The sequence below is a fragment of the Aquarana catesbeiana genome, linkage group LG03, assembly GCF_042186555.1.
Source record: "Aquarana catesbeiana isolate 2022-GZ linkage group LG03, ASM4218655v1, whole genome shotgun sequence".
Lineage (NCBI taxonomy): Eukaryota > Metazoa > Chordata > Amphibia > Anura > Ranidae > Aquarana > Aquarana catesbeiana.
Genome location: NC_133326.1, coordinates 562482948 through 562504169, shown reverse-complemented (window position 1 = coordinate 562504169; position 21222 = coordinate 562482948). Strand labels below are relative to the sequence as shown.

At 43.6% G+C, this 21222-nt stretch overlaps 1 protein-coding gene across 1 annotated transcript in view; it reads right to left on the bottom strand.

Moving 5' to 3' along the window:
• The window catches only part of NUP205 (nucleoporin 205), a 189108-nt gene that overhangs the window by 128075 nt on the left and 39811 nt on the right, over positions 1 to 21222 (bottom strand). Inside the window, 5 exon segments of the mRNA XM_073623597.1 lie at positions 6536 to 6718; positions 7060 to 7265; positions 8132 to 8282; positions 10488 to 10625; positions 18646 to 18762. Of these exon segments, the coding sequence (XP_073479698.1) occupies positions 6536 to 6718; positions 7060 to 7265; positions 8132 to 8282; positions 10488 to 10625; positions 18646 to 18762 (795 nt within the window).

Here is a 21222-nt window from a genome sequence, read left to right as displayed (position 1 = left end):
GGCGCCAATGTTCAGTACTTAAAAATCCCCATAGGCGACGCTTGAAATTTATTTACTGGTTACATGTTTTGAGTTACAGAGGAGGCCTAGTGACAAAATGATTGCTCTCGCTCCAACGTTCGCGGCGATACCTCACATGTATGGTTTGAACACCGTTTTCATATGTGGGCGGGACTTCCGTATGCGTTCGCTTCTGTGTGCGAGCACACGGGGACAGCGGCGCTTTAATTTTTTTTTTTTATTGATAATTATATTTTGTTTTTTTTATTTTGACACTTTTTTGAAAAAAAACAAAACATTTTTGATCACTTTTATTCCTATTACAAAGAATGTAAACATCCCTTGTAATAGGAAAATAACATGACAGGTCCTCTTAATAGTGAGATATGGGGTCAATAAGACCCCATATCTCACCACTAGGCTGGGAAGCCTGAAATAAAAAAAAAAAAAAAAAAAAAACGATCACCGCTTCCCAGCCGAAGCGGTGCCGTTTTTTTGAATGGAGAGGCCGGGCGTGACGTCATAACATTGCGCCCGGCCTCCGATGATCATAGAGACTCCGGCGGACCAGATGGTAAATCTCTATGATCTACATCCGGCACCGGAGCATCCGCTCTCCGCCTCACCGATCGTAACGGTGAGTCAGAGCAAGCACTGGAGGGCGGCGGGAGGGGGGGGATGTCCCCTCTCCCCTCCCATAGGAACGATCAAGCGGTGGAACGGCCGCTATGTTCGTTCCTATGGTGTAGAGATTCGCCGGCTGAAACCGGCAATATCTGAATGATGTCTGTAACTACAGGCATCATTCAGATATACCCGCCCAAAGCCCAGGACGTCATATGACGTGTGCGGGCGGGAAGTGGTTAATGAATTAAAGAAAAAAAAAATCTAACCAGTAAAGTTAGCCCATTTTTTTTTTTGTATAATGTGAAAGATTTTACGTCGTGAGAATCGTAATCTTTTTATTTTAAGCAAAAAAATCGTGATTCTCAGTTTGGCCAGAATCGTGCAGCTCTACACAGCGCTTCCCTGATCATGGTAAACAGCCAATGAATTTGGCTGCTTACCACGTGATCGGCTGTGTTAAAGTCACAGCCGATCACATGGCATAACAGACTCGGCGGCGTGCTCTGTGCGCGCCGCCGGAGGTGCACAGAGCAGGGATTGAGGAAGGCGCGTGTCCCTTGGACACAGTGCTTCCCCGATCAGGGTAAACAGCCAATCAAATTGGCTGTTTACCACATGACCGGCTGTGTCCAATCACAGCCGGTCACAAATGTAAACACTGAGGAGCAGTTACTATCCGATCTCTGCTCTCTCCTCACACACTGATCATGTGAGGAGAGCAGGGATCAGTAAGTGAGCCATCAGTGTAGTATATTGTCTATATATACTGTGCACACCACGCACCCCCCCCCCCCAATAAAGAGGACCTGTCACACAGCCCAGCCAATCAATCAGATCATCTGTCAAACAGCCTACCTGTCAATCAATCAATCAGCCCATCTGTCAATCATCTGTCACAGGCCCACCACCATTGGTACTGCCACACAGGCTACCAGTACCGCCATCAGTACCACCGCCAGTTCTGCCATCAGGCCTGCCACTAGTACCGCCATCAGGCCCACCATCTATACCGCCACACAGGCCCGCTACCAGTATCGCCATCGGTACCACCACCAGTACCGCCATACAGGCCCGCCACTAATACCACATCGGTACCACCACTACCACCAGCAGTACCATTACATAGGCCCGCCAATAAGCACTACCATAATGTCGCAAAGGGTTTACACATATGCCATTCTTACCATGTCGGATGAAGAGAGCAGTGGGGAGCTCCCATCATCTGATTCTGGTTTGGAATACGAGCCAGTGGCGGATAGTGGATCAGAGTTAGAGTCTGCGGAGGAAACCGTCCCTCCCAAAAGAATGAGATCAGGACCAAGATCAGGAGATCTGCCCACCACCAGCAGCGCCAGATCCCAGGAAGAGGAGCCCAGTACAAGTACTGGAATCACACGCCCAACCCGAAGAACCCAGCCCCAGTCCTTCTTTCCTGATGCCCTGGCAAACCCCTTATGGTTGCCTGCAAACTCAGGATCCGCAATCATCCCCCCCTTTCACCGCACAGCTAGATGTGCAGCCCGACACTACGAATTTTTCTCAATTCGATTATTGTGGTTTATTTTTCCCATAAGATTTGCTGCAGAATATGGTGGATCAAACTAATCTGTATGCATCCCAATTTATTGCTGCCGACCCCAATTCTTCCTACGCCTGCATGTTCCAGTGGTGACGTCTAACACTGGACGAATTTAAATTGTTTTTGGGCCTTACGTTCAATATGGGGCTTACAAAAAAGAATGAAGTCCATGCATATTGGTCCACCAACCCCATCCAACACATGCCCATATATTCCGCTGTCATGTCCAGGACAAGATACAACATGATTATGCATTTTCTCCACTTCAATGACAATTCACAGTGCCCTCCCTGAGATCATCGCAACCACAACAAATTGTACAAGATACACCCCCTAATCAATTCCTTTTCCCAGCGATTTAGAGACGTTTTTATCCCAGACCAAAAAATGTGTGTGGACGAGTCCCTCATACATTTCACTGGCCGACTGCACTGCAAGCAGTATATACCAAGCAAGAGAGCCAGGTATGGGTTGAAATTAAACAAAATTATGTGATCAAGCCACTGGATACGTCTTCACATTCCGGATCTACCAAGGCAAAGACTCCCGGCTCCAGCCCCGTGATTGCCCCACATATATTGGAACCAGTGGGAAAATTGTCTGGGAGCTGGCATACCCCCTGTTCGAAAAAGGATACCATTTATATGTCGACAACTATTATACCAGCCTGCTCCTTTTTCGTCACCTTTACAGTAAAAAAAAATCCCCAGCATGCGGTACCTTCAAAAAAAAAAAAAAAAAAAAAAAAGGAAGAGGTTCCCACAAAATCTGTTGACAAAAAAAAAAAAAAAATTGCAAAACGGAGAATCGGCATTCCTGTGGAACTAGGAGGTGTTGGCCATGAACTGGAGGGACAAGAAAGATGTCCACATTCTCTCTACCATCCACAATGACACCGTGGTGGCGTTCCAAAGAAGACACGGCCCCATTGTAAAGCCTGAATGGGTCTACGACTACAATATGTACATGGGGGGGGGTTACGTGGATTTAAACGATCAGATGCTACAGCCCTATTTACCTATTTATCAACCAGAAAGTCCTGTTATTGGTACAAGGAAGTTGCGTTTCACCTGGCCCTTTTTAATTCGTTTGTCTGCTACCAAAAAGCAACTCAAAACCAACAAATCACCTACCTCAAGTATATTGAAGAGATCATCACTGCCCTCATTTACCAAAAAGGTCCCGCCCCAGGAAGCATTCACTCTGATTGTGAGAGTCGACTTCGCGAGCAATACTTTCCCTATAACATTCCCCCCACAGAATCTGGAATAAGACGCCAAAAGAAATGCCGTGTATGCAGCAGAGGAGGAGTAAGAAGAGATACCAGCTATTATTGTCCCCAATGTCCCTCCCAACCTGGCCTGTGCATCGGAGATTGCTTTAAAAATTATCATCCATCCAATATTAGTTCCCCTTATTATTATTATTATTAACAGACTGCCATTTCCATATTTGCCTGCTACCATGTTACTACCTTCCATATTAATTAACTGACCCTGGCCTGTTTACTGACGATGTCTTTGCTTGTCGATTTAAACCACGTTTCTGACTTCCACGTGCACCAACCTCAGCCTGTTTACCGATGATGCCTCTGCCTGCCGATTTAAACCACGTTTTTGACTTCCACGTGCACTGACCTTGGTCTGTTAATCGACCATGTTTTTGCTTGCCACTTGGACTGATCTTCTGCCCATCTACTTTAGTACACAGGGGTCTCACATATGTGAGGGGCTTCAGAATAGTGTTCTGAGTAGAGAAAAACAGTTTTTCGTTTTCTGTGCTCCCACAACAACGTCTGGTTGCCCGGAGGCTTCAAAGCGATTTGGGTGGGAGAAGCCTCTACCCCTGTCCCCCTGGCCCTAAGCTTGATGGGTCTTCCTGCTGCCTGGACCAATACTTTGGCTGTGCTGACCATATTGCTGCCTGTAATGACCCATGACATTATGGACCATGTTTCTTTCTGCTGCTTGGACCAATACTTTGGCTGTGTTGACCATATATCTGCCTGCTGCCTCTGACTTTGGACAGTATTTGTGCCGGGACATCTCTGCCTGCTACCTGGACCTGTGCTTTGGCTGTGCTGACAGTATCTCTGCCTGTATGAACTGTATTCCTGCTTGCATGATTGCTTTTGCTGTCGCTGACCTCATTCCTGCCTGCTGCCTGGACCGATGCTCTCCTCTGTGGACCACTTCACTTCTAAAACCACAGGTAATCTTTTTTATTTGGTATGTACCTGCTATGTGTTAAAAATATGAAGGGCCTTCAAAAATGTGATTGGTAGTCAGAAAATGATATGTGTAATTAATGCTGCTAGAATGCCTGGAGGTGCTACTTGGATGTTGGGCCTCTATGTCGCCAGGCTGTGTAAAAGTCTCAAACATGTGTTATCGCCATACTCAGAAACAGTAGCAGAATGTATTTTGGGGTGTCATTTTTGCTATGTGCATACTATGTGTTAGAAATATCTTATAAAAGGGACAACTTTGTGTAAAAAAAAAAAAAATGCATTTTCATTTTTTCCCCCACATTTTCCAAAAACTTCTGGAAAAAAACGAACCGTTCAAAAGACTCATTATGACTCATAGATTATATGTTGGGGTGTTTGCTTTCCAAAATGGGGTCATTTTGTGGACAATTCCATTGTCCTGGTGCTCCAGGGCCTTCAAAAGTGTAATAGGTGGTTGAGAAATGAGATGTGCAATTTATGCTTGTAGAACGCCTGAAGGTGCTACCTCAATGTTGGGCCTCTGTACGTGGCCAGGCTGTGTAAAAGTCTCACACATGTGGTATTGCCATACTTAGGAGGAGTAGCAGAATGTATTTTGAGGTTTAGTTGCAACTAAGCATATGCTATGTGAGAGAAATAACCTGTTAATATGACCAATTTGTGTAAAAAAACAAAACAAAAAAATTATCTTAATTTTCCCAAGAAGTGTGGGAAAAAATTACAACTTCAAAAAACTCACCATGCCTCTTAGTAAATACCTTGGTCTGTCTACTTTCCAAAAGGGGGTCATTTGGGGGGTATTTGTACTTTCCTGGCTTGTTAGTGTACCAAGAAAGAGAAAGACATATGTATTCAGTACATCAGGTGTGATCAATTTTCAGTGATTGGCATCATAGTTTGTAGACTCTATAACTTTCTCAAAGACCAAATAATATACACTAATTTGGGTTATTTTTACCAAAGATATATAGCAGTATAAATTTTGGCACAAATATATGAAGAAAAAATGACTTATTTGCAAAATTTTACAATAGAAACTAAAAAAAAAAAAAAAAAAAAAAAGTGTGTTTTTTTCAAAATTTTCGCAGTTTTTTCGCTTATATCGCAAAAAATAAGAACTCAGTGGTGATTAAATACCACCAAAAGAAAGCTCTATTTGTGAGAAGAAAATGATATAAATTTTGTTTGGTTACAGTGTAGCATGACTGAGTAATTGTCATTCAAAGTGTGAGCGCTGAAAGCTGAAAATTGGTCTGGGTGGGAAGGTGCATAAGTGCCTGGTATTGAAGTGGTTAAATAAATATGTTGAAATGCCCTTGAAATGGGTGTTTCAACAAGACAATGACCCCAAACGCACCAGTAAGCAAGCAACATCTTGGTTCCAGACCAATAAGATTCACGTTATGGAGTGGCCAGCCCAATTCCCGGACCCTAATCCAATAAAAAACTTGTAGGCTGGCATCAAAAATGCTGTTTCTGTGGTAAAACCCAAGAAATGCAGAGGAATTGTGGAATGCAGTGCAATCATTCTGGGCTGGAATAGCTGTTCACAGGTACCAGAAGTTGGTTGACTCCATGCAACACAGATGTAAAGCAGTTCTCAGAAACAGTGCTTATACAACTAAATATTAGTTAATCGATTCACAGGAAAGCTCAATATTCAAGCATTTATCAGTTTATACAGTAAATGATTGAGTTTGTAAAGAAATATGCAGACTGAATTTTTTTGGAATAGCCCAATATTCCCTTTGCTTCACTTTATGTAAAGTAATAACAAATTTGAAACATTTTTCTTCACGTTTTGATTTGGAATAGACCGTGCAGTGTTCCCATGGCATTTGTGTGTATGGAAATAAAAGCTATTATAAGGATTTTGAGCTGTACTCACTTTTTTTTAACACACTGCTACTATTTCGAACACAACTGTAAATGCATGTTGTGGTACTTGGGTGAAAATCTCTGCGTTTGCAGCTTTGTTTGTACATTTAGTTAACGTAAATTTTTCTTCACAAGTGCGGTTTCTGTCTCTGTGATAAATTTACTGAAATAACATACAATGACAAAGGCAAGCCACTGCTGGGAAGTTTTAGAAGACATACCTGAGTGTATTCCAGGGACTGCCAGAGAGGAGCGGCGATTTCTGGAGACTTCCCAAATGCAGCCAGTGTTTTCAGCAGCTCAGCTTTCAGAACAGGAGGGATACTACACTGTAGCAATCCCAGGATCACGACTACCGGTGTCCACTGGGCATGCTCACAAAGAGCCAGGCGGGCACTCTCACTCTGATTAGAATTACAAACAGTCAAAACTTGGCACAGCTAAATGTACATACCAATACAACCTGAAACAGACTTTTCAATAGGCCAAAAAAGCACTAAACCTCTGCCACACAATAACCCAAAAAAGCATTTCTATAGGATATTGTCCGACGCCCCACAAATCACAATGTAAACTAAAAAAATGCACAAAAGCACGAAAAGCAGGAACTTTATGCTAGACAATATAGGGAGGCAGAAGTAAATCTATATAAACTCAGTTTACTTTAAATACACATGTACATGAAAAGGTTAGCAATAACTGATCAAAATGTAAAAAACAAAAACAAAAAAAAAAAAAGGTTTACCCATTCAATGACGGTGGTGGTGAGCTGCAGGCATGCGATAAGCCCATCCATTTCACGCTGGGTGATTCCCCTAAGCGGTGGGTGGCGCAGGTGAAGACTGTCTGGGTTGGGTAGGTCCCTCCGTAAATGCTCATGGTAAAGTCCGAGTGAATGAAAAAAGTGATCCCAGGATACAGGACTGCCACCTGCTGCCTGCAAGTTCTCCGCTGAGGTTGAATCAAAAGTATTGTAAAAACATTGCTTGTAGCTTTTTTTTAAAACAAAGAAACAACATTTAATACAGGGTGCAATCATGACCTCTAAAGGGAGCATGAATTTTTCTTTTTGGAGAGCTCTAGTTCTAACTGAACAAAAATTATATCAGATCTCTGCAGAGAGGCCACTGCTTCTACACACAGATCAAGGGTCCTTCTCTGTAGCAAGCTTGCCAGGGACAGGCTTTTCTACTCTGGCTGTGACTGCTTTCTAAAGACAATGAACTGGCTGCGGCTGATCTATAAAGGAAAACAAAGCAGTAAGGCCTAATTCACACGAGGCGGACTCCGCTTCCACGGAGTCCGCCTCGGTCCGCCAGCTCAGCGGAATATCTCTCCGTTGATCTCCGCTGAGCCAGCGGATGACAGGTCCCTCTCTGCTCACTGAGCGGGGAGGGGCTTGTCAGGCGCCGCTGCTGCCTATGGAGGGATCGGATGAAAACGGACAGCATGTCCATTTTCATCAGATCTTACCCGATCCGACAGCGACGGATCCGGACGTAGGGCCATCCGTCTGCTTTTTGCGGATCGGACCGGGTCGGATGTCAGCGGACATGTATATGCTAACATGGAGCGCCCGTTCAGATCGTGTAAAAGGGGCCTAAGACTGTCTTTTGCTGAACCTGGAAAGTATTTAGTTGAAACAAAGTTTAATTTGACTTTACCAACCAAGTTTTTTTTTTTCTTGTTTCTGTGGACAAAGGCCATTACCTTTTATTCTTTAAGCATAACAGTCACAGAAAACCAGGCACACACTCTTAAGCCACATCATTATAAATACCATATACATTTAAAAACCAACCTATGTATGCACTCACCATGGCTGCTACCATTGGCTTTGAGGAAGCTGAAGCAGTAGTGAGAAGAGCGCGGGCCGCTGGCCAGCCCTTGTAGCATCTTCAGGTATGGGATGTACAGAGTGGGTGGTAACAAATCGCTCATCTGTCTTACAAATTTGGACAACAGCACCTGCATGGAAAGTGCAATTTAAATCCAGGGACAAATCTGTATGACATGTTGGACCCCTGAACAAAAAGGTACATTTTTTTTTTAATTAGGTAATATAAAACTGATCATTAGAGAAAATAGGGTCTGCCATACTGAATTGGCTGTCACATCGACCCACTACTCTTGAGGTCACAGACCAGAAACAAGTAGCCCACAAGGAGATATGGAATGCCTCCTCCAATAGACAAGGTCTTTAGCAGCGGTTTACCGTTTCCCCCAGTAATTGTTTACAGAAATTTTACTTCCGGTAAAAAAAAAAAAAAAAAAAAAAGGGGGCAAGAAAACTTCAAACAGAATTTTCACTTAGAAGTTAGAAAACCTTCCTCTAGCTCCACTAAAGTGGGCAGGGGGTCACCTATAGGCTACTCAGTTACAGTAGGTGACCGCGATATTGTGTCAATCTCGCCGCATTTCTCAGGGAGATTTGACACCTGCGAGCCCCGTCACGGGAGCCAGCGCCGAGATGGCTCACTCATCGGGAAAGGAAAACTTTTCTTCCTTTCGCGATGAGTGACAGGCAGTGCTGACAGCTGTCTGGTATGAATCCTGAGGGGGAACGCCTCGCCAAATTTTAAATAAAAAACCGTCGAAAAATCGGCGTGGGGGTCCCCCCCAAAATCCATACCAGCCCCTTATCCGAGCACGCAGCCCGGCCGGCCAGGAAAGGGGGTGGGGACGAGCGAGCGCCCCCCACCCCCGAGCCGTACCAGGCCGCATGCCGCTGTCTCGCCGCTTCTTCTCTTCTTCCGATGTTGACACGACGCTCTCTACGGCTGGAATGCTATGTGCGAGTTGCGGAGCCATTTATATAGGCGGTGACCCCGCCCCCTTGTGACGTCACGTTCCCAGCATGCACAGGGACTCTGGCGTCATAATGGGGCGTGACCCCAGAGTGCACACAGCATTCCAGCCGTAGAGAGCGTCGTGTCAACATCGGAAGAAGAGAAGAAGCAGCGAGACAGCGGCGACAAAACAGCGGCAGCAGACCGGGCCCCCTGCTGGCAAAAGAGCTGGAAGAAGATAGCGGAGGGGCCCAGGAGAAGACAGCGGCGACAAGACAGCGGCAGCAGACCGGGCCCCCTCGCTGGCAAAAGATAGCGGAGGGGCCCGGGAGAAGAGGCGGAACATCGGGAGAAGTCGGAAGGAGACCACCGAAGTCGAAAGAAGACCCCGGAGCTGCCTAATAAATTACTCTTAAAACCTGTGTACTGTGTTTTTTTTTTTATTGACACTTTTCCCCCCCAGGTGAATGGGTAGGGGTACCATGTACCCCATAATCATTCACATAGGGTGGGGGGACGGGATCTGGGGGCTCCCTTATTAAAGGGGGCTCCCAGATTCCGATAAGCCCCCCCGCCCGCAGACCCCGACAACCAACGGCCAGGGTTGTCGGGAAGAGGCCATTGTCCTCATCAACATGGGGACAAGGTGCTTTGGGGTGGGGGGTCCCCACCCCCTTTCCTGGCCGGCCGGGCTGCGTGCTCGGATAAAGGGCTGGTATGGATTTTGGGGGGGACCCCCACGCCGATTTTTCGGCGTAGGGGGTTCCCCTTACAACCCATACCAGACCTAAGGGCCTGGTATGCCCCTGGGGGGGGGGAACCCACGCCGGTTTTTTATTTAAAATTTGGCGCGGCGTTCCCCCTCAGGATTCATACCAGACAGCTGTCAGCACTGCCTGTCACTCATCGCGAAAGGAAGAAAAGTTTTCCTTTCCCGATGAGCGAGCCAACGCGACATATACAGCACCCTGTCGCCGAGAACCAGCGCGATGGTATCTCGCTGGAAACACAATCTTGCGGTCAGGTACTGTATCTCTGGCTCACAAACCAATGAAATGCAACTTAACCTCCCTTGCACCCCCCCTGCCCATCATTTGAGAATAATCAACTAATTGTGTACAATACAGACTGACAGCATGATTAAAAGACATTGTTCTAAAGGGGAAGTTTAACTTTCTGCCATTCTACCTCCCGCCTCTTATTTTTTGGCAATTTTTTCTTTGGGGGAAGGGGGAATGGGAGTTACCTGATTTTGAAAAGGCGCTGAAATCCATCGGGACTTCACCAGTATTTGTAGCTGACTTTTAATTTTTTTTTCAAACAGACTGAAGAACCACTTTAAGTCAATCAATGTCAACCTAATATTTCAGAAATGGCGATGTACCTGACGTTGAGGTGGTCTTTGATGAGGAACCCCAAGATACGACCCCATCAAAGAAGTGCTTTGGAGCGGTTCGGCTGGACACCAATATTCTAGAGCCAGTTCAAGATGGAAGGGGTCTTTTGTGTACAGCTCACTAATCTGGAAAAAATAATAAATAATAATAAATGTATGTATGTATGTATGTATGTATGTATGTATGTATGTATGTATGTATGTATGTATGTATGTATGATATGCACACAGACACACATGGATATAGAAAGTCTACACACCCCTGTTAAAAAGTCAGGTTTCTGTGATGTAAAAAAATGAGACAAAGATAAATCATTTCAAAACATTTTCCACCTTTAATGTGAACCATAAACTGAAATCTTTTTTTTTGGGGGGGGGTAAAAATAAAATAATGCGGTTGCATAAGTGTGCATACCCTCTTATAACTGGGGCTGTAGCTGTGTTCAGAACAGAAGTCAGTACACACCTGCCATCATTTAACCACTTCAGCCCCGGAAGGATTTACCCCCTTCCTGACCAGAGCACTTTTTCCAATTTGGCACTGCGTCGCTTTAACTGCTAATTGCGCGGTCATGCAATGCTGTACCTAAACTAAATTTGCGTCCTTTTCCTCCCACAAATAGAGCTTTCTTTTGATGGTATTTGATCACCTCTGCCGTTTTTATTTTTTGCGCTATAAACGGAAAAAGACCGAAAATTTTGAAAAAAAATGATATTTTCTACTTTTTGTTCTAAAAAAAATCTAATAAACTCAATTTTAGTCATACATTTAGGCCAAAATGTATTTGGCCACATGTCTTTGGTAAAAAAAATGTCAATAAGTGTATATTTATTGGTTTGCGCAAAAGTTATAGCGCCTACAAACTAGGGTACATTTTCTGGAATTTACACAGCCTTTAATTTATGACTGCCTATGTCGTTTCTTGAGGTGCTAAAATGACAGGGCAGTACAAAACCCCCACAAATGACCCCATTTTGGAAAGTAGACACCCCAAGGAAATTGCTGAGAGGCATGCTGAGCCCATTGAATATTCATTTTTTTTTGTCCCAAGTGATTGAATAATGACAAAAAAAGAAAAAAAAAAAAATCACAAAAAGTTGTCACTAAATGATATATTGCTCATACAGGCCATGGGTATATGTGGAATTGCACCCCAAAATACATTTAGCTGCTTCTCCTGAGTATGGGGATACCACATGTGTGGGACTTTTTGGGAGCCTAGCCGCATACGGGGCCCCGAAAACCAATCACTGCCTTCAGGATTTCTAAGGGCGTACATTTTTGATTTTACTCCTCACTACCCATCACAGTTTTGAAGGCCATTAAATGCCCAGATGGTACAAACCCCCCCCAAATGACCCCATTTTGGAAAGTAGACACCCCAAGCTGCTTGCTGAGAGGCATGTTGAGTCCATGGAATATCTTATATTTTGACACAAGTTGCGGGAAAGTGACAATTTATTTATTTATTTTTTTTTTTGCACAAAGTTGTAACTAAATGATATATTGCTCACACAGGTCATGGGCATATGTGAAATTACACCCCAAAATACATTCTGTTGCTTCTCCTGAGTACGGGGATACCACATGTGTGGGACTTTTTAGGAGCCTAGCCACGTATGGGACCCCGAAAACCAATCACCGCCTTCAGGATTTCTAAGGGTGTACATTTTTGATTTCACTCTTCACTGCCTATCACAGTTTCGGAGGTCATGGAATGCCCAGGTGGCACAAACCCCCCCCCCCCAAATGACCCCATTTTGGAAAGTAGACACCCCAAGCTATTTGCTGAGAGGCATGGTGAGTATTTTGCAGCTCTCATTTGTTTTTGAAAATGAAGAAAGACAAAAAAAAAAAAAAATTTTTTTTTTTCTTTTTTTAATTTTCAAAACTTTGTGACAAAAAGTGAGGTCTGCAAAATACTCACTATACCGCTCAGCAAATAGCTTTGGGTGTCTACTTTCCAAAATGGGGTCATTTGGGGGGGTTTTGTGCCACCTGGGCATTCCATGGCCTCCGAGACTGTGATAGGCAGTGAAGAGTGAAATCAAAAATTTACGCCCTTAGAAAGCCTGAAGGCGGTGCTTGGTTTTCGGGGTCCCATACGCGGCTAGGCTCCCAAAAAGTCTCACACATGTGGTATCCCCGTACTCAGGAGAAGCAACAGAATGTATTTTGGGGTGTAATTTCACATATTCCCATGGCATGTTTGAGCAATATATCATTTAGTGACAACTTTGTGCAAAAAAAAAAAAAAAAAAAATTTGTCTCTTTCCCGCAACTTGTGTCACAATATAAAATATTCCATGGACTTGACATGCCTCTCAGCAAATAGCTTGGGGTGTCTACTTTCCAAAATGGGGTCATTTGGGGGGGGTTTGAACTGTCCTGGCATTTTATGCACAACATTTAGAAGCTTATGTCACACATCACCCACTCTTCTAACCACTTGAAGACAAAGCCCTTTCTGACATTTTTTGCAAGAAAATTACTTTGAACCCCCACACATTATATATTTTTTTTTTAAAGCAAATGCCCTACAGATTAAAATGGTGGGTGTTTCATTTTTTTTTTTCACACAGTATTTGCGCAGCGATTTTTCAAACGCATTTTTTGGGGAAAAAACACACTTTTTTACATTTTAATGCACTAAAACACACTATATTGCCCAAATGTTTGATGACATAAAAAAGATGATCTTAGGCCGAGTACATGGATACCAAACATGATATGCTTTACAATTGCGCACAAACGTGCAGTGGCAACAAAATAAATACATTTTTAAAAGCCTTTAAAAGCCTTTACAGGTTACCACTTTAGATTTACAGAGGAGGTCTACTGCTAAAATTACTGCCCTCGATCTGACCGTCGCGGTGATACCTCACATGCATGGTGCAATTGCTGTTTACATTTGACGCCAGACCGACGCTTGCGTTCGCCTTAGCGCGAGAGCAGGGGGGACAGGGGTGCTTTTTTTTTTTTTTTTTTTCTTTATTATTTTTTTGCTTTTTTATCTTATTTTAAAACTGTTCCTTTCATTTTTTTTTTTTTTTTTTTATCATTTTTATTGTTATCTCAGGGAATGTAAATATCCCCTATGATAGCAATAGGTAGTGACAGGTACTCTTTTTTGAAAAAATTGGGGTCTATTAGACCCTAGATTTCTCCTCTGCCCTCAAAGCATCTGACCACACCAAGATCGGTGTGATAAAATGCTTCCCCAATTTCCCAATGGCGCTATTTACATCCGGCGAAATCTAAGTCATAAAATGCTCGTAGCTTCCGGTTTCTTAGGCCATAGAGATGTTTGGAGCCACTCTGGTCTCTGATCAGCTCTATGGTCAGCTGGCTGAATCACCGGCTGCATTCTCAGGTTCCCTGTTGAGACAGGAGAGCCAGAGAAAAACACGGAAGACTGTGTGGGGGGGGGGGGGGGGGCATTCTCTCCCACTGCTTGTAAAAGCAGTCTAGAGGCTAATTAGCCGCTAGGATTGCTTTTACATGAAAGCCGACCGCTGGCTGAAAAGAATGATACCAAGATGATACCTAAACCTGCAAGCATCATTCTGGTATAACCACTCAAAGTCGTGAATGGTGTACCTGAAGACAAAAAAATGGTTAACAATAAAGCACAGTAAACGGTAAAGTATAAAAAATTGCATACCTGAAAAGCAAACATGATAAAACATAATAACAATAAAACATTGCAGAATAGAATACAGTAAAAAAGAGCAGAACAATAGAGAGAATAGAGAGAGAGAGAATAGAGAGAGAACAATAAAACAACAACTATTATTTTTTATTTTATATTTTTGTTTTTTTTTTTTTTTTTTTTTTTTACACTTTTTTTGTAACTGTAACTTTTATAACTGTAACCGGTTCCAGGTTCGGGTCTCTCAAAATGCGATGGCATCTTGGGAGACCCTGTGAAAGTGTGCCTAGTCTGTGCAATGCTGTACCCTACGCTAATACTCAACTAGTGAATGGTAGCGTTCAAAACATTCACCAATGCAAAGACCAGGATTGTCAGGACAGGAGGGACAATAATAGCAGGTGTCACGCCTATATCCGCGCTTGCTGCAGACACGACATCTTTTTTGGGGGGGTTCGTTGGGTAGGGGTACTCGGGAGGACATAAAAATTGCTCTCATGCAGCCGACTGCATTTGGTTGGGGATGTGAATGGGGGAAGTACGGGCGCTGCAGAAGTGGTGGGTTCCCAATTAGGATTGGCGAATGCAGCAGGAAGGGCATTATGGGCACGACGGGCCTGTGTTTGTCTTCCTTTTTGGTGGCAGCGGGACACTATTTGTGCTTGCCACCTCACCAGCTTGAACTGCACTTATGGGACTCGCCACGTCACCAAGTGTTACTGCAGTGCTGATTTGACTACGACCGGGGTGTACTAGGCCGCTGGCGCTTGCCAGTTCACCAAAACGCTACCAAAAAAACTGTTAACGATCGCAGGGATCAGGCCTGACTCTGCGAACGCTGCAGTTATGCGTTTAGTGTTTTGTAAGTGACAGTGATCGATCGATACTGCACTTGGGTGGGCTGGGCTGGGCTGGGTGGAGGGGCAAAACGCAGGTGCTAGCAGGTATCTGGGCTGATCCCGCTAACACTGCGTTTTTGGGAACCCTAAACTGCTGGGGACGCCAGTATAGATCTGATCGGATCAGATCAGATATTGATCAGTTCAGATACTATACCACTAAGGGAGGTGTACGGTGCGTGCGTGGGTGTTAGCGCTACTGGCACTAACCTGACGCTGCCTGGGGCTGGTGACTTGCCAGTTCACCAAAACGCTACCAAAAAAAATGTTAGCGATCGCAGGGATCAGGCCTGACTCTGCGAACGCTGCAGTTATGTGTTTACTGTTTTGTAAGTGACAGTGATCGATCGATACTGCACTTGGGTGGGCTGGGCTGGGCCGGGCGGAGGGGCAAAACGCAGGTGCTAGCAGGTATCTGGGCTGATCCCGCTAACACTGCGTTTTTGGGAACCCTAAACTGCTGGGGACGCTAGTATAGATCTGATCGGATCAGATATTGATCCGTTCAGATACTATACCACTAAGGGAGGCGTATGCTGCGTGCGTGGGTGTTAGCGGTACTGGCACTAATCTGGCGCTGCCTGGGGCGACGCATATCACCGCCGGGCGATCAGGGGGCTAAACCTTTATTCGGTAATAAACGGCGGGTGCCCTGACACTATAAAAAATAAACGAACTAACCAGCGTCAACCGTAACAGTTATACGGTGATCAGTGGTGAAAGGGTTAACTAGGGGGCAATCAAGGGGTTAAAACATTTATTAGGTAGTATATGGGGGTCCCTGTCGCTATAAAATGCTGACGGCGAACCTAAATATTTACGTCCCTAACTAGCGTCACCAGCGACACTAATACAGCGATCAGAAAAATTATCGCTTAGCGACACTGGTGACGGGGGGGTGATCAAGGGGTTAAAACTTTATTAGGGGGGGTTAGGGGGGTATCCTAGACCTAAAGGGGGCCTAACACTCACTGCTCTAACACTGTAACTTTCACAAACTGACACCAATACAGTAATCAGAAAAAAAAAAAAAAACCTGCTTGGTGTCAGTTTGTGGGGGGGGGTGATCGGTGGGGGGGGGTGATCGGGGGGGGGGGTGATCGGGGGGGGGTGATCGGGGGGGGGGGGTGATCGGGGGGGGGGGTGATCGGGGTGTTTTGTGTGCCTGGCATGTTCTACTGTGTGTGTGTGTGTGTGTTTGGTGCACTCACATTACAGTCTTCTCTCCTCGGCCCGGAACGGAAAATACCGAGCCGAGGAGAGATGACATCATTTCCTCTGCCTCTGTGTACAATACAGAGGCAGGGAAATGATCCCATTGGCTGAGAGCGATCGCGAGGGGGGGGCCACGAATGGATGGCCTCCCCCTCACCACCGATCGCCGGGGGAGATTTGCCGACCGCCGCAGGCACCGGGGGGGGGGGGGGTCCGATCGGACCCCCCACCCGCGGGCAGGCAAGGACGTACATGTAAGTCCTTTTGCCTGCCCGTGCCGCTCTGTCGACGTACATCGTCGTGCGGCGGTCGGCAACTGGTTAAAGTGTCTCTGATTAACCCCAAATAAAGTCCAGCTGTTCTAATAGGTCTTTCCTGACATTTTCTTAGTTGCATCCTACAACAAAAGCCATGGTCCGCAGAGAGCTTCCACATGACCAAGAACTGGACGTCCCTCCGAGAAGAAAACTGGTCAGGGAGGCTGCCAAGAGGCCTACAGCAACAATAAAAGAAGTTGCAGAAATATCTGGCAAGTACTGGCTGTGTGGTACATGTGACAATAATCTCCCGTATTCTTCATATGTCTGGGCTATGGGGTAGAGTGGCAAGACGGAAGCCTTTTCTTACGATGAAAATCATACAAGCCTGGCTAAAGTTTGCAAAAAGACTCCCAAGAGCATGTGAAAAAATGGGTTATGGTCTGAGGAAACCAAGGTTGAACTTTTTGGCCATAATTCCAAAAGATGTTTGGTTCAAAAACAACACTGCACATACCCAAAAAGAACACCATACCCACAGTAAAGCATGATGGTGGCAGCAACATGCTTTAGGGTTGTTTTTCTTCAGCTGGAACAGTGGCCTTAGTCAAGGTAGAGGGAATTAACAACAGCTCCAAATACCAGTCAATATTGGCACAAAACCTCCAGGCTTCTGCTAGAAAGCTGAACATGAAGAGGAATTTTATCTTTCAGCATGACAATGATCCAAATCAACAAAGGAATGGCTTCACCAGCCAGAGCCCAGACCTGAAACAATGAAAATTTGTGGAGTGATCTGAAGAGGGCTGTGCACAGGAGATGCCCTCGCAATCTGACAGATTTGGACTATTTTTGCAAAGAAGAGTGGGCAAATATTGCCAAGTCAAGATGTGCCATGCTGATAGACTTATACCTAAAAAGAATGAATGCTGTAATAAAATCAAAAGGTGTTTCAAAGTATTAGTTTAAGGGTGTGCACACTTATGCAACCATATCATTTTAGTTTTTTATTTACTTCCCTCCACCTAAAAGATTTCAGTTTCTTGTTCGACTGAGTTGTACAGTTTATAGGTCACATTAAAGATGGAAAAAGTTCTGAAATTATTTATCTGTCTCATTTTTTTACATCACAGTCTTTATATGCACTGTGTATGTACAGTCAGGTCCATAAATATTGGGACATCGACACAATTCTAATCTTTTTGGCTCTATACACCACCACAATGGATTTGAAATGAAACTAACAAGATTTGCTTTAACTGCAGACTTTCAGCTTTAATTTGAGGGTATTTACATCCAAATCAGGTGAACGGTGTAGGAATTACAACAGTTTGTATATGCGCCTCCCACTTTTTAAGGGACCAAAAGTAATGGGACAATTGGCTGCTCAGCTGTTCCATGGCCAGGTGTGTGTTATTCCCTCATTATCCCATTTACAATGAGCAGATAAAAAGGTCCAGAGTTAATTTCAAGTGTGCTATTTGCATTTGGAATCTGTTGCTGTCAACTCTCAATATGAGATCCAAAGAGCTGTCACTATCAGTGAAGCAAGCCATCATTAGGCTGAAAAAACAAAACAAACCCATCAGAGAGATAGCAAAAACATTAGGTGTGGCCAAATCAACTGTTTGGAATATCCTTAAAAAGAAAGAACGCACCGGTGAGCTCAGCAACACCAAAAGACCCTGAAGACCACGGAAAACAACTGTGGTGGATGACCGAAGAATTCTTTCCCTGGTGAAGAATACACCCTTCACAACAGTTGGCCAGATCAAGAACACTGATGTCCCAATATTTATGGACCTGACTGTATATGTAAATTTTATATAATTTTTATTACACACAGCCAAAGTCCCAGCTGGACACTGGCTGCTGTAAACAAAAAAAAAAAAAATTCTAAAATTTGCAAACTCTTCACATATAAGCCATTTTTCAATAATAGAAGAGGTTTTGACATTTTGTTCCCTCATATAGCTTACCTGAATCAGCTTATGTTGTTAAAATGCATCTAAAAATTTAAACCAAATCATTCCAGAAAAATCAGTTTATCGTAGAATATATTTTATAGATAAAGCTGAATAATGTGTTTGGTAGAATGTTTGGGTGGGGGGGGTCAGCTTACCAATAACATAACATGTTCAAGATCTCGCCGTAGTGACATGGGGGGCTCATTACCCATTTGTATGCTCATTTGAATTAAACGAGCATCTTCTTCCGCCCGGTTCCTTAGCTGTTTAACCTGCAAGGACATAAAAAAAGAAAAAAACATGATAAAAAGCACAAATTGTAAAAAGGTTACTGGCTAAATGAAGAAATTTGTTTAAATGAAAACTGCACGCCAAACAACTGGCATTGTAAGAAGTTCACTTTTATAAACTTAAATGCATGAATTATAGTAAGAATTATTATTTTGGCACAAAGGTGTCCTTTTATGAAACTGAGATCAGCGGCGATCCCGAGTCTCACCGCTGATCTCAGCGCTTTACCAGTTTATGAAACTGAGATAATCAGCGGAGAACATGTTCTCCGCTGATTATCTCAGCACAGTGAGAATTCACAGAAACGGCCAGTTTATGAAGGTGCGATCTCCACACCTCACTGGCGATCTGTGACAGAATTCTCACTTTCTGATTCACCATTTCAGAAGTGGAGAATCAGAGTGAGAAGCCTGAAACTGGCTGATATTCTGGAGAAAGAAAGAAGTCTTTTGACTTCTTTCTTTCACCAAACAGTCAGAGCACACCTTCCCCACCATTACACACCCCAAAACCAGCAGGATAGGAATTTATAGTGTATGTATATATATATATATATATATATATATATATATATATATATATATATATATATATATACACACACACACACACATATACATATATATATATACACACACACATATACATATATTTTATATATATATATATATATATATATATATATATATATATATATATATATATATATATATATATACACACACACACATATACATATATATATATATATATATATATATATATATTTTTTTTTTTTAGATGTTCACGTCTCTGGCTGGGTTCACACTTGTGCGATGCGTGAACCAGCGTGATTCCTGTGCGGGTTTTCACATCGCACCTACATTGACATCTGCGCACCACTGCGGGTGTCAATGTAAAGATAATGACACCCCCAGATCATTTCACAGATCGCAGTGCGAACTATGTAATGGTGCAGGAATCGGATCGCATGGGTGTTCACACCCATGCGATCCGATTCCAGTGCGGACCAAATAAAGGGTCCTGTACCATTTTGGTGCAAATGCAATATGATTTAGGGCCAGTTCCCACTGCTGCGGTGTCCGAGATCGGATGTGATTCGCACCGCAGTGCAAAATCACATCCGATCTCTGTGCGATGCGATTTCAGCCATACAGATAGTATTGCTAAATTTGCATTGCCCTCGGACCAAACTCTTACAGGACCCTTTTTTTTGGTCCACAGCAGAATCGGATTGCATGGGTGTTCACACCCATGCGATTCGATTACTGTCCGAGTTTGCAGATCGCACTGCGATATGCAAACTGATTTGGGGGTGTTAACTTTTAGGCCCAGTTCACACTTGTGCGATGCCGGACATCGCACAGGCATCGCATGTTATTTGCAGCACACTGCCATTCACATTACATGCGATGTCTGTGCGGTGCGATATCAGCTGTACAGATAGTATGGCTGATATCGCACCGCATTCGGTGCAAACACGCACAGGACCCTTTTTTCTGTTCGGACCAGAATCGGATCGCATGTGTGTTCACACATATGCGATCCGATTCATGTCCGAACTGTCAGTTCGCAGTGCGATATGCAAGCTGATCTGGGGGTGTCCTTAACAATGTATTGACACTCCCCAGCGATTCGCATATGGCAGTGTGAACTGACATGCGAGTCGGTGCGATGCGGGAACCCGCAGTGGATTCGCAGTGTTCTCGCATCGCACCAGTTTATCAATTTTTATGTTTATCTATAATGAAATATATTTTATTTTAATTTATTAATAAATATTTATACTTGTATACTTTATTAAAATTATTTTTTTAATGATTATAAATGTATTTTGCATTTATATGAATGGTGTATAGCTGCATTACATATGTGCATTACATTCATTTACTATACACCATTCACATTTAAATAGGAACATGTATGATCTTTAAATATTGATAAAAACAATGTTTTTTTTATAATTAGGTTAATGTATATTGTGTAGGGGGAATTTATCTTTATTATTTTATTAATATGTTGGGGAATAATGTGTGCGGATTTGTGTTAAACTTTTGTATTTTATGGTTCCTCATACTGTAATCCCGCTATATCACACGAGATTACAGTGAGAGGAGCCATTCTCAGGAGTTCCCGGCGTTTGTAGATCGCTCCTCAACTCAACATGAGAAGCGATCTACACACTTTCATAAACAGGCACTCAGAGGAGAGCGATCTCCTCTGAGAATGCCTGAGAACTGAAAAGCGGTATTTTACCGCACTTTCATAAAAGGACACCAAAGACAATGAACTCTTAATCCTACCCAACACTACTACTCTTGACTCAATTTACTTTTACAATCCCTCTGCATAATTCACTGCAGGTGGTTTGGGCAAGATTTTTATCATGTGCAGATTCCCTCTCATTGAAAAAAATAGGCAGTGCTCTAGGCTAGGGAACA